We start from the raw sequence: 12,980 nt of genomic DNA, 5'->3' as shown, positions 1-12,980 counted from the left end.
TGATAACACCATTACCTATACAGCTGTTCCTGGTCTCTCTCTCTTCTCTCCTCTCTCCTCCCCCTCCCCCTCTTTTTATCTTCTCCTAAACCCAACCGGTCAAGGCAGACCCCCCCACCCTGAGCCCGGTTCTGTTGGAGGTTTCTTCCTGTTAAAGGGAGTTTTTCCTCCCCCCCGTCGCCAAGCGCTTGCTCTTTGTGGGAACTGTTGGGTTTATTCTGTAACAAAGTAAGGTCTTGACCTGACCCTGTAAAGAGCCTTGAGATAATGTAGATTATGATTTGGCGCTATACAAATAAAATTGAATTGAATTGAATTGAATTGAATGTTGATTGAAGAAGAAAGTTTTTGCAGTGACAAAAACTGATTCTTTTCTAGAGCTGCGTGTTGAACATTTTGTCTGCATGTGAACAAAATGTTCATATGATCTTGTGTTTTAGTCATTCTCATATTTCATCTTTTTATTGTGAGATTGCAAATAACCAAAGCAGCTGTGCTTCACAAATCAAAGGCGAGTTTGTCTCGTCGAAGCCGGCGCTGCCTGAGAGTCTGAACTGAGGGCATGAGAGGAACCTGATGTTGATGAGAGGTGAGGAACAACAGTCACACACACACACACACACACACATCAGATGTTACCTCAGTCTCACCTCAGCCTCTAACATCAGCTAGATGACTTTCTTTCTTTCTGTCACATTGTGATGACATCATTCTGTTGAGCTCAATGCAGTGACCTCATTGTCAGTGACATCATTGCTTGGACTCAGAGGTGATGTCATTGCTTCCCGTTAGTCTGCTGCTGTTTGTCCTGAAGAGCCGCCTGCAGAACCACAGCGAGCCCCGCCCCCCTCTGTTTATATCACACCTCTATTTTATTCTATTCTATTCTATTCTCTTCTATGCTACATGACTCTGCTGTAGAAACTAAACTCTTTAATAAAACATTGTGCTGCAGATGTGTTGTTGTTCCTGTTGAATCCTGATTTGATTTTAAAGCCACACACACACGCACACACTCTGACAGTGTGGCTCTGAGCTCTCAGCTGATTGGCTGCAGGTGACCTCATCAGTTGAGATGTGGAGGTTTCTCTCTTCCTCCTCGTTGCTGCAGCCTCTCACTCACACCTTGCCACCTCCACCTCCACACACACACAACCACACACATACGCACACACACACGCACACACACACACACCTGGAGTATTGCAGTTACATATGTGACCTACAAAGCTGCAAACCCTGTAACAGCTACGCTGCATCCATAATGAAGCTGGTCCTCACAAAGATAGAAGTACAAGCACACACACGCACACACACACTGCAGCTGCATTACATCATCTACTTCAATGTGAGGAGGACGGGGGAAATGGTGTGTGAGGACACCATGTTCCACTGTGGTGCATGATGGGAGCTGTAGTCCTCAGCCATGTCCATCAGGTTTAATGAAGGTGGAATCAGATGCTAAAAGACTTTAATTATTATCTATTTATAAAATATATAAAATGGTGTCAGGTTGCGGAAACTGCTGCACAAATAAGAACAAAAGCAAAACCTGACCTCTGACCTCTGCTGACCAACCCTCAGTTTGACAAAACATTTCATGTTGTTTCGAATCATCACAGAGGACGTTATGTTTACGCCGCTTCGTTAGCTCATCAGCAGGATTTGTGCTGTAGAAGCTAAATGATTTTTTTCTTCGGGTTTTTTCTGTTTCAGGTGCCGCACCATGGCGGTATTCCTGTGTTTTTGTTTACCTGTAATCAAAGTTTGACACTGACTGATCATTGAGTCGCTGTGATGTCATCAGGTGAGGCCCATTAACAAACATGAACTATCATAACCCCTGAACACAAGTGACGTGTGCAGATGTGAACTCTGATATATTTGCTGGACGATTCAGCAGAGCCTCAGATTGAAAACCATCATACCTGCAGTATCTGTGCGTTGTCCTCCACTTCGACCTCCACACTTGTACTGTCCACCTGTCTCCATGCAGGACAAGCTACTTCCTGCATTGAGTGTTGAGATACTGTTTAACAAGTCCTGACAAGCTCCAACAATCAACATGATTAAAACTTTCAGAACATTTTTATCATCAACATGATGGATGTGGACGACTGTGCAGCCTCCGTGGAGCTGTGAGTGTTTTCTAGTGTTCGAGGTGTTTGAATGAAGAGCGACAGACAGGAGACGAGCTGCAACCAGAGCAGCAGATGGAGGCGGTCACACACACAGATCTGTGTGTGTGTGTTAGATGAGCGTTCCAGTCAGGATGAGTAACAGTTCATTGTCACTCATTAAATTTAGCGCTGACATTTCCTCAGAAGCACCGACCCAGCAAACCAGATTGAACCAGATCAGAGCAGATCCAGTAGAAATAAGTTCTGTGAATCTGAACGAAGTTGACTGCGGTTATGTGGCAGGAGGCAGCGACAAATCATATCTGTCATCCCAGGTCATCAGTAACATAAGGAAACAGAGTCCACCTCTGTTTCCTTATGTTACTGATGACCTGGTGGGACAGTGTGTTGTGCTAATGTGGGTTAATAATAAAGTACATTTTTGTAAGACAGTTCATGCAGAGAGTAAAATGCAACACAAAGCACACAAACTAACAGCAACACAGACTCACACAGAAAACATCAGGCTTTTTTCACTGCAGGGTTAATGTTCCTGATGACACTGTCATGTGTCCCAGTAAACCATGGGTGTCCCAACTCAGGGGCACATCCTTCAGAGGACTCAGTCGTAGACCACAAAGGCCGAACAGAGGATTTTCGCTTTGCATCACCATCTGTTACCGCCCATACCGTTGAGTTGCAAAGTGTGGCGCCTGTTGTAACACACGTAACTTTTTTTCCACAAAAACTTTTTAACTTTTAAGGCCCTTGGTTTTCACAGTTGTAGCGTTACTGTTGAACTGAGCTGAAACACAAGACTTAGATTTAACAGTGTCTGTGTTGTTTCTTATCTTGGGACAGGTTGGTGGGAAAAGAAGGCCACACCTGAAGGAGCCTTTGAAATGTGACAGTGTAGTCGTGCTGCTGCACACACCTGCTGCTAACCAGCCAATCACTGACGCGGGCAAGAACATGAACGTGAAACACATTAAGTTTGGTTTTTCAGAGTTTTGAGGAGAAGCTGCTAAACATTAGTTTAAGTTTCATCAGCTGTTTATCTGCTCTGATGTGATTTCACTTGAAAACATGCAGAGTTTGGTTTTTGGACACAGGTTCAGTCTGGGAGAAGCTGCCGTTTCCTTTTTCATGAGATTTTTCTGAAGATGTTTTGTGCATGTGTCCTGGTTTACCATCAGTTCACTGCACAATGTTTATTTATCTGCTTTGAATTTTCAGAGGTTCATCCTGCTCTCTCTGCTGATGGACACACACTGTTTCTCTGTAAACATGATGTCATCAGTCAGATTGTTATTGATTGATTATTGTGTGTGTGCATGTGTGTGTTTATTCCTCTCATGTTTGAACTCATCATAGTGCAGTGAAATGATTGTGATTCTGATGAAGAGCTTTCTGTCAGAGATCGGGAGGATTCTTCAGAAAAAAAAGAAAGAAAGAAAAAAAAACCCTCCACTGCTCTGCTCTGAACCCACACCTCCCCCCTCTTCCTCCTCCCTCTCCCCTGCAGGACCAATCACAGCCCAGCATCCCTGCCGGCCAATCAGATCGCTGGTGGGTGATGTCATGCAGCAGGCTGCTGTTTGGTGCTGATGCTGCTGAGCTGCAGATCTTCAGTCTGAACAGAGAGAACAGAGACGGATCATCACTGCAGGGTGAGTATGCTCTGCACGCGCACACACACACACACACACACACACTTATATTTATTCATCTGTGTGTGATTATTCATGTTGTTTTTGAGTTTTCTGCATGTTGGCTGCTCAGGCGGCTGCAGAGTGTGAACAGATGAAAGTAGGTCTCACTCGTCTGATTCTGTTTTCTGCTCCACTCGTTCGTTCACCTGCAGTTTCTCTTTGTCGTTTCCATCTTTTCTTTGTTTCTGCATCTTTTTCTCCTCTCTTCTCCATCATGATAAGTTCAGTGTTGGAGCTGCACGCTCTGCAGAAGCTGATGCGCTTTTACTGCCAACAATGACATCATCCCTGCACACACACACACACACACACACACACACACACACACACACACACACACACAAAGTTTACCATTGTGTTTGCTTTGGCCCTTTAAGGATAATCAGTTAAAAATCTGACGCTGATGATTTTAAAAACAGGTTCCTGTGTTTTTTCCTGCAGTAATTATCTGCTGCTTTTCTCTGTTTGTCGTCTGAAGTAGTTTTGATGTTGGGATGTAAACATGGACATCTGCTTGTATTTTGGACGTGGCAGAGATGATAGGTGACAGTAGAAAGTTCAACTGTTTGTGCACATCATCTTGTTTGGTGCTGTTGGATTTTTTTTTTCTGTCTGACTCAGTTTGAGTGTTTGTGCAGCAGCAGCAGCAGCAGCAGCTGGATGATCAGTCACAGCTGCAGGTGATTCACGACTCCAAACTCCTGCAGCGTGTCGTGTCTCTGTGTTTGCCGCTGATTCAGTTTTCACACTTTTGGGGGAATATATTTTAATCTCCTGAATCGATAGCAGCTGATGTGAGTCATTGCAAGGCAAATGCACAAACAAGCTGAAAAAAAAAGAAATCTTCCTCATGAGCAAAATCTGAACTTTGAACCTGAATCATAGTCAGTCCCCAAGGTTTACAGGAAATCTGTGCTCTTCATCAAGATTTTTTTTCTACAAGAAGAAGAAACTTTTGATTTATCAGGAAGCTGCAGATGAATCAGGCAAACTTGACCAAATGACAGAATGATGCATTCGATGTATTCTGGTGAACAAATGCCAAAACAAGTTATCCACTCATCTTTCTTTCCCTCTTGTTGACTTTTCCTCAGTTTTGTAGTTTTTTTTCTTGTAGCTTGACTTGTCTGTCTCTGTCTCTGTCCTCAGGAACAGACTCTACCTCACCACAGTGTCTTTGAGAGAAAACTACAGCAGCAGCAGGATGACTCTAGCAGGTAAAACAGATGATTTATCATTGATTTCATGACTGATTTGTTGACGATCTTTAAAAATCTGTATTGATTTATCTATATTTCCTCTCCAGCATACAGAGAGAAGTTGCGACAGCTCCCCCTGGTGTCTGTCTTCTGCTCCTGCATCCTCCCTGAACCCAGAGACACCTCGGTCGACAAGAAGGAAGGTCAGCTTCACTCTCCTTCTATTCTATTCTATTCTATTCTATTCTGTTCTGTTCTATTCTATTCTAAATCTCAAACTAACATCAGCCTAAGTTTGAAAGTTCATTCTTGAACTTGGAAATACAGTCGTAATCTTTCATTAATGAATGCTGTTTGCTCAGTTGTCATGGTGATGGCCCATTTATCTCCTCTCCTTGAATATTTACAGGCCTCTTCACATAGAAATCTGCAGTTTGCTTATTTATTTATTTCAAATATTTGATATTGATCGAATTGATCACGAGCTTTGACACCTCACAGGAGTAAATCACTCTGTTCATTTATTTATTAATTAGTGAAATCCATAAATTCTGAAGGTTTAAGTAGCTGAAAGTTCTGGAAGAAATCTAGTAAGGGAAGTTGATGTTGACATTTTATGTCCAAGTATTATATTCTGCTGTAAATGGATAAATATGATGCAGATATAAATATATTTTATTACAGTTATTCTATTTGTGAAAAGTGCTGCATAAACCAGTTTTACAAACTAAATAAGCACATTCTGCACGTGTTGTAAATGACAAATTTGCAAATGAACACCTTCATTACAATCTCTTGCGATCAGGTTCATTTATTCACCATTGGTCTTAGTGGGCTGGAGCCTAAACCGGTCACCGGACTATAACTGGACTGGACTTTTACAACAGTTTCCCACAAGGTCACTGGACTGCATGTTAGAGGAAACTGGAGCAGCTGGAAGACTCAGAAGAAACCTCTGCCTTGTACCTTGTGCTCGCTTCATGGTCTTGTCTCTGTCTTGCAGCAGGTGTGGTGGACTTGAACCTGTGCAACATCCGGGACATGGAGGTGATCGAGCTGAGCAAGCGTGCGAGTGGCCAAGCCTTTGAGGTCATCCTGAAGCCACCCACCTTTGACGGCGGCCCTGAGCTCAGGGCCACCACACCGCCTCGCCAAAAACCGTCACTGGAGGAGATCCAGAAGAAGCTGGACGCCGCTCAGGAGAGAAGGAAGGTGTGTGAGGGTGTGTTGGAGGTGGATTTAAGGAAAATAAGGCCAATGGCTGTCAATAGCTTTTAGTCACACTGTTGGTGATAATGACTACAAATGGTCTGTAGGACTCATTCTTACATGAATGTCTTTAATTTCATGAGTTGCTGACATATTTCAGTCTAGACCTACAGACAAAAAACAATAGTGACCTTAAAATCGATCCCTAAGGAGCCTCACAAGTTATTTTAGAGTTTTGATTATTGAATTAGAAAAACCACCAAGAAACAAGTGTTTACACCAACAGACTCATAGTGACACAGTAAAGAGGCAGAATAAATTGGCTTCTGTTTTTTAAAATAAAAAAAATGACTGAGTTTTTGTTGGAAAAGAAAAAAATATGTAAACTCCTGCTCTGTCTCCCTCTAGTGTCAGGAGGCGGAGCTGCTGAAGCACCTGGCTGAGAGGAGGGAACACGAGCGGGAAGTTGCTCAGAAAGCTCTGACCAAAGAGCGTCAGGAGCACCGCGCCGACGCCGACAAAGAGCAGAGGCAGATGCACCTGAATGCCTCACAGGAGCGGCTGCAGGAGGAGGTGAGGACTGCAGGGTTTTCTGTCAGCTTTCACTCACCCACTGAGATAATTTGGATTCTGCTTCAGTGAAATTAATCACCGGTCTGATGAGTGTGTGTTGTTTTTGTTTGTCTTTCAGGACAAGCACAATGTGGAGGTGAGGACGAGCTGGAGGCACAAAATATGAAGATAGTGGTGCAAGAACAAATGGACAGGGGGTTAAATGATGTTAAAGGGAACAGCACTCTTGAAGTGCACTTTGACATTTTGATAAATACGTATCAGTTTCATGTCTACAGCTGTGTCTCAATTCAGGGGCTGCGTTTGACGACTGATTGCGTCACAGTGGCGCGACGAAGCTCTCCCATTTCAAAGGCTCCTTCATTTCCCAGATTACAAAGGATCCTGTGCCAACCTATTCCAAGGTTCATTACGCACCAGTGAAACACTTTTCAAACAGAGAATGTGGAGGTCTCCGCAAATCAAATCCATGGATAAAGTGTCTTCGCGACCTCTGAAGAATGCGACCCCTGAACTGGGACACAGCTTTATGTGTTCAGTACAGAGCTGGAGTCAGGATGTGGTTAGCCTAGCTTAGCATGAATTCTGGAAAACATGGAACATGGAAACAGTTAGCATGGCTCTTTCCAAAGTTCTAAACACACCAACACATCTAAAGCTCAGTAATGTGCTGATTACTTACTCTTATGTAGGTAGAATGTAAGAAATCAAGACTTTGGAGAACTGGGTGGTAACTGGGCATTTTTTAGAAGACAGTATTTTTGTAAATACTGGTTGGATACTGGGAATGCAGCACTGTAATGTATTTCACAGTCATGATACACTACCAAAACAGTTGGGCTTCAGTAAGGTAATAAAAAGGGCCTTTGGGAATATCCCCAGGCACATTTGGTCACACAGTGCATAAACCTGTAGTTGATGAGCTTTTTAAACGAGTAACAGACAAAGTTTAAATGTTGCAACGAGCCCTGCCTTTCAGTAAAAGATGATCTTTGTTGGAAACATTTACTAGTTTTCACACACCAAATCTCAAATAATTAAGAAAATAACAGGGTTTATCCATGAGTGGGAGTCACTGTGCTAACCTCACCCCCTGTTCTTTACCTCCAGGTGTCTTGATGGCCTGATCACAACACAAGCTGAACTTCATTTGGAAGCCATTTAGGAGGGTTGATGAGCTGAGTGTTGATGTGCCGGGAGCCCGGCGCTGCTCCAACTGGGAGACTGTCAGGAAGAGACTCTAAAAAAAGAGTAGGAGAAGAAGAAGAAAAAGAGGAGGAGGACTGAAGGCAAGTTCTGCCACTTGACCTCCTCTGAACAACTGGGACTCTTTTTAATGAGATAAACTTGTGAAACTGAAGGACGCTGCAGATTCAGTCACCATTAGATGATTGACAGGGGTTTTACTGTGCTTTGTTGCCATGCCAACAGTGCCAATGTGTTTGTGAGTGTGACTGTGTGTGAAGGATTCAACATCTTTGTTGAGGAAGTTGTGCCCAATCCAACCAAACCAACTTGACATAACCCAACAGAAACCGGACTGAAACCCAAACAACCCAAAGGAACTTTTACTGGAATGGAGAAGAGTTCACTAAAGACCGGACTGCCTCACCTGCCAGTGGAGTCTCTGGAACCTGGAGCCAATCTGAGTTAAACAGCTCCATCTGCTGGATAGTTTAAATCATAACTCTTGATCAGTGAAGTTTGGCTGTTTAGTGACATCTAGTGGCAGCTGAAGGAAAGTACAGAAAGTCAGCAGGGGTGCCGCTTCTCACTGAAGTCAAGTTTGAGATCAGGTCAAGGACAAGACAAGCAAAAGCAAGTGGACTTGGTCAAGACCAAAGACTTTAATAGGTGAGATTAGTGGCTGAGACTGAGATAGGTCTGGGTCGAAGCACCAACAAGGCCAAGACAAATCTGAATAAAAATGCCCATGTGACAAGGGCGAGTCAGAGCACCACAAGGCCAAGACAAAGCTGAGTCAAAACGGCCACATGAGAGGGATGAAAGTCTGGTTGAAAAAACCCACGAAAGTGAAAATCGGAGCCACAGAACCCACAAAACCAACACAATCTGAGTTAATAAGATCAAATTTAAACACTGACGAGTTCCCAGATAGGGCCGAGTCAAAACGTCCACAGACTGAGACAAATTATGTTCACCTGCTGTCCAAGATGAGTCACAGTCAGAATTTCCAGACGAGATGATGCCGGGACAAAGCACAGGTGATACTGAGACGCATCCAAACTGAAATGCTCTCCAGGCCGAAACAAATCTGAGTGAAAACACCGAACTGACCGAGACGAGTCACAGTTAAAACGTCCATCAGATCGAGACAAATCTGGTTCAAAACAGAGTCACAGCCACAGCACTCATGAGACTGAGAAAAGTTATAAAAAAATCCTGAGAGATCAGACTTTAGTACCACAGCCCCCAATTTTTACTTTTTCAGATTCTATATTTGGCTTTGTCTCATATTTCCTTGAATTAAGACAATGTACTACAATGAGCATGCTAGCATTTACGCTATCACCTGAAGCTACATTTCTGTATGTATGACCTGGATGAGAAGGCACAGCACTGGATGTTCGTAAGATGTTAGTGAATGAGACATTTGCTGTAATGCATCAACAACAAACAGCTCATGTGGCTAACGTTAGCTACGTCACAGGTTACTTACCTGTCCAATAATCACTATACCGACCCCCCCCCCCCCGCTGGTATGAATGAATGAATTTTATTGATGAACAACTGATAATCGATTGTGTACAGTGTTTACAGCTGCAGTGGTGTGTTTCTGTGTGTGAGTGTTTCCCTGGCAATGTCAGTGTAAAGGAGTCAGGGTGTGAAGATAATGATGACGATGTACAGAAATTATATTTTAAATTCAAGAATAAAACAATGACACTTTACTTCTTTGTTAATGATTTTTTTTTATTCAATCAACACCACATTCAGCCTCAGAACTATAAATACATTAAAATCAATATAACATCACCAATAAATACCTACTGAAGATCAATATAACACTTAAATAAAACCATAAATAGAACGCAGTATATGAAACACGTGAGAGAGCAGCATGTAGGTGACATACATAAATGTTCAGACTGACTGAGCAGGGGGAGACTTTCACCTCACTTCATCGAGTTAAATCAAATACAGTAAAGAAGAGTTGGAAATGCTGAGCTATGAGTTGTCTAATAATTGTGATTAATTCTAAAACATGAGATATCAGCTACAACTTTAATTTTACAATATGTAGTTATTTCATCTATGACACACCAGGTCATATTAATCAGGAGACTCTCAACTCCTATTTTAAAGCCACGATTAGATAATAACTTACAATCATATTTATAATTACCACATTTCAGTATTTCAATATTGCAAAGCATGATATCAGTTTCCATTTCTGTGCAGATGACTCACACATCTGCCTCTTATCTGATTCCAACATTATCATTCCTCAGTGACCTCAGCTAAAACAGTCATCAAACACTCATGCTCTTCATTAGTCAAGTTTCTTCACATGATGGCAAAAATAAAATTGCATTAATTGCTACATTAAATAATAAGATTAATGTTGATATGATTCTGTTGTTTGATCATATTTCCTCCATCTTGGAGACTGTAATCGATGCTTTAATCACATTTATGTCCTCCACTCTGATCTATGCATTTTGGTTTTACATCAACTCTGTAACTTGCTTCTGTTGTGCTACATAAATATTAATATGTTATAATTAGTATATATCATAAGAAGACAGTTTGTCATTAGTTGACTTGAGTTATAACTATGAGAATCTGTGTCTTAATTTTAATGTATAAATTAACAAGTAAGAAGATAGAAAGTTACAACATTAATTTTTGCATTTTTTGTCTATATTTTTATGGCATTATTGGTCTTCCGTACTGAAGCCTCTGTATGTGTAAGGCTAACCCAGGGGCTGGTCTGGTTTCTGCTGGTCCTCACTCTTGGTGTTGGACTATGGGTCGGACACAGGTGCAGCCCACTGCGATGAGGCGGGACTCCAACTTGTAGTGGTAGCTTTGCCCCGCCCCCGCCGGCTTGACCCGACGCAGCACCAGCACATGGTGCATGATGGGTTTGGACTCCAGGCTCTGGTCCTCCTGGCCCTCCGAGTCCAGACAGCCTTTCAGCAAACAGCGAGCCTCTGACAGCACCGGAGGGTACAGAGAATCATCGAGGGAGACGCTGAGGATGGAGGGAGAGAAGGGACAAAAACCAATGAATATAAAGTTTAACTTTAATTCTAGGCTTAAAGGGCCATACCATAGTTTTATTTATTTTTCCCTTATTAAGATCTTTAACGAGAGACTTGTGGGTATGTTCGTACTTGTATGTCCATGGGGAGATGGAAGCGTTCTCAAGAGGTCTGATGTTTCTGGAAGGAACCAATGAGTTGGGGTCCAACTGCAGGGGGACCATTTCTACTGCTGCACCATCAGACTTCTTGTGTGTCCTCCCTGAGTGTTTCGAATGGCTGCCTTCTTTTAGCATAGCTGCCCCCTCTGTCAGTGTCATCATCATCATCATCATCATCATCATCATCATCACTGCCACAACACAGGCAGCCTGAGGAGGAAGAGATTTTTTTTTTTTAATTACTTTTCCATGTACAAGAAATAAAATCAGTTTTATTGTGTATTAATTTTATAACAAGTTTCATCAGAGGAGTCAGTAAAAAGGCAGAGGTGAAGCTGCTTAATAAAAAACAAAAAAAATACTGCAATTAAAAATGCAATAAATTAACCCTCACAAAAAAAAATAATGCAAATGTGTCACACCTAAAATAAATTTCTTGTTATTACATGTAAATTATATGCAACAAATTCACATAGATTTTCAGATATTTCACATGTGAAATGTAAGAAGTCACCTATCAAAACAACTAAACTTAATATTATGAATATATTTGAAAACAATATATTTGAAAAACCTGACTGACAAAACATAAAATGTTTAAAATATTAGGGATTGAATTCCCAGAACATAAAATATATTTAAATATATAAAGTAAAAACAATATAATTAATAAGAATTGTCAATCGCTTGATAGAATGTATTGAACTTAATAAATACATTTGAATTTTAAAGTCAAAAAAATAACCTAAGTAAACAGCATTAACATCTAAGAGTTTAAATGTGCAACAATATAGTCCCAAAGTGGTCAATATTAAATTTATATATGTAACAATCTGAAAAAACAAAAAACAAAAAATAATTAATGTAGAGCATTAGCAGTTAACAATGTATCATTACTTTGGAGAAAAATAAATCCATAACCTCTGACATAAATACATGTTTAGTTATTTATTTAAAGTTTATTGAGCTTATTGAATTTAAATACACTTATTGTTACGTTGCTTTAGACGTAAGCATCTGGCAGATGAATGTCATGTAACATAAAACTGAATAAAACACATATTTTGGGTTGTGACTTTTAAAACTTTCAGCCTGCACTCAACACTGTTTGCACGGATTTCAAGAAAATTATAGAAATCAAAGCTGAAGGAGGAAGAACTCAGCTGCTCTTACCGTCACTTTGCCGGAGGTGGATGTTGAAAACATACTGACGGTTTGGACTCTTCGGCTTCAAGTCTTAGCTCAGACGTCCTTGTTGTCCCTTTGTTTTTTTTGCAGCTCACGATTCGAAGGCTTCTCAGGCTCTGCTGGAGGTTCGGGTCAGAAGCTGTAACTCGCAGGTCGGACAGTATTCCTCTCTATCGCGTCTCTTGAAGATTAGGATGCCGGCGTACAAGTTTAAACTGTCTTGCCGTCTGCTGGTGTTTGTAAAGTCTCAAGTGGTCGTTGTCTTCTTCATTGGTGTTCTGGTGGACGTTGGTTAAAGCTGTGATTTTTATCCTGATCCGCATCAAAGTCAGCGCTGCTGCCGGACTTCCTCTGATGATGTCAACACCTTTCTGTCTTTTACCACACAGACCTGATTACATGCTGAGGTGGTTGACCCACTTTCACAGTCGATACAGAGGTTAAATTATTCTGCACTTAGAAGTTGCAGCAGATTTTCTAGGTCATCTTTTCCTCCATAGTGTGCAGCTTTCACTTTAAAACATCATGTCTACATTTAATCTGGTCTTGGCAGGCAGGGGTGTCCTCGTAGTTCCAATGAAGATAAAAT

General features: G+C 41.6%; 2 protein-coding genes across 3 annotated transcripts; one reads left to right on the top strand and one right to left on the bottom strand.

The window, feature by feature from the left end:
* The first annotated feature begins 3,641 nt into the window (after nucleotides 1–3,641).
* LOC139628365 (stathmin-4-like) lies at nucleotides 3,642–9,725 on the top strand. 2 transcript variants are annotated; one of them, XM_071489999.1, is made up of 7 exons: nucleotides 3,642–3,790; nucleotides 4,982–5,049; nucleotides 5,139–5,234; nucleotides 6,038–6,243; nucleotides 6,649–6,813; nucleotides 6,932–6,949; nucleotides 7,924–9,725. In XM_071489999.1, exons 2-7 carry the CDS (start codon nucleotides 5,037–5,039, stop codon nucleotides 7,930–7,932), a joined length of 507 nt encoding a protein of 168 aa, XP_071346100.1. In that variant the 5' UTR covers nucleotides 3,642–3,790; nucleotides 4,982–5,036; the 3' UTR covers nucleotides 7,933–9,725. The 2 variants fall into 2 exon arrangements, with proteins under 2 accessions (XP_071346100.1, XP_071346099.1); XM_071489998.1 differs by having other exon boundaries at nucleotides 3,643–3,790; nucleotides 6,035–6,243.
* A 31-nt stretch (nucleotides 9,726–9,756) lies between these two features.
* On the bottom strand, nucleotides 9,757–12,565 carry il17a/f1 (interleukin 17a/f1). Its single transcript, XM_071489997.1, has 3 exons — nucleotides 12,377–12,565; nucleotides 11,175–11,413; nucleotides 9,757–11,032 (listed from the first exon to the last, which is right to left on the bottom strand). The coding sequence occupies exons 1-3, from the start codon at nucleotides 12,407–12,409 to the stop codon at nucleotides 10,786–10,788; spliced, it is 519 nt and encodes a 172-aa protein (XP_071346098.1). The 5' UTR covers nucleotides 12,410–12,565; the 3' UTR covers nucleotides 9,757–10,785.
* Between the last annotated feature and the right edge of the window lie 415 nt (nucleotides 12,566–12,980).

This window comes from Trachinotus anak, unplaced genomic scaffold (genome assembly GCF_046630095.1).
Source record: "Trachinotus anak isolate AG129_WGS33_773 ecotype Australia unplaced genomic scaffold, CSIRO_AGI_Tana_v1 ptg000011l, whole genome shotgun sequence".
In the NCBI taxonomy this organism is placed as follows: domain Eukaryota; kingdom Metazoa; phylum Chordata; class Actinopteri; order Carangiformes; family Carangidae; genus Trachinotus; species Trachinotus anak.
The sequence above is the reverse complement of the archived record's forward strand: the minus strand, read 5'-3'. Positions and strand labels throughout refer to the sequence as shown.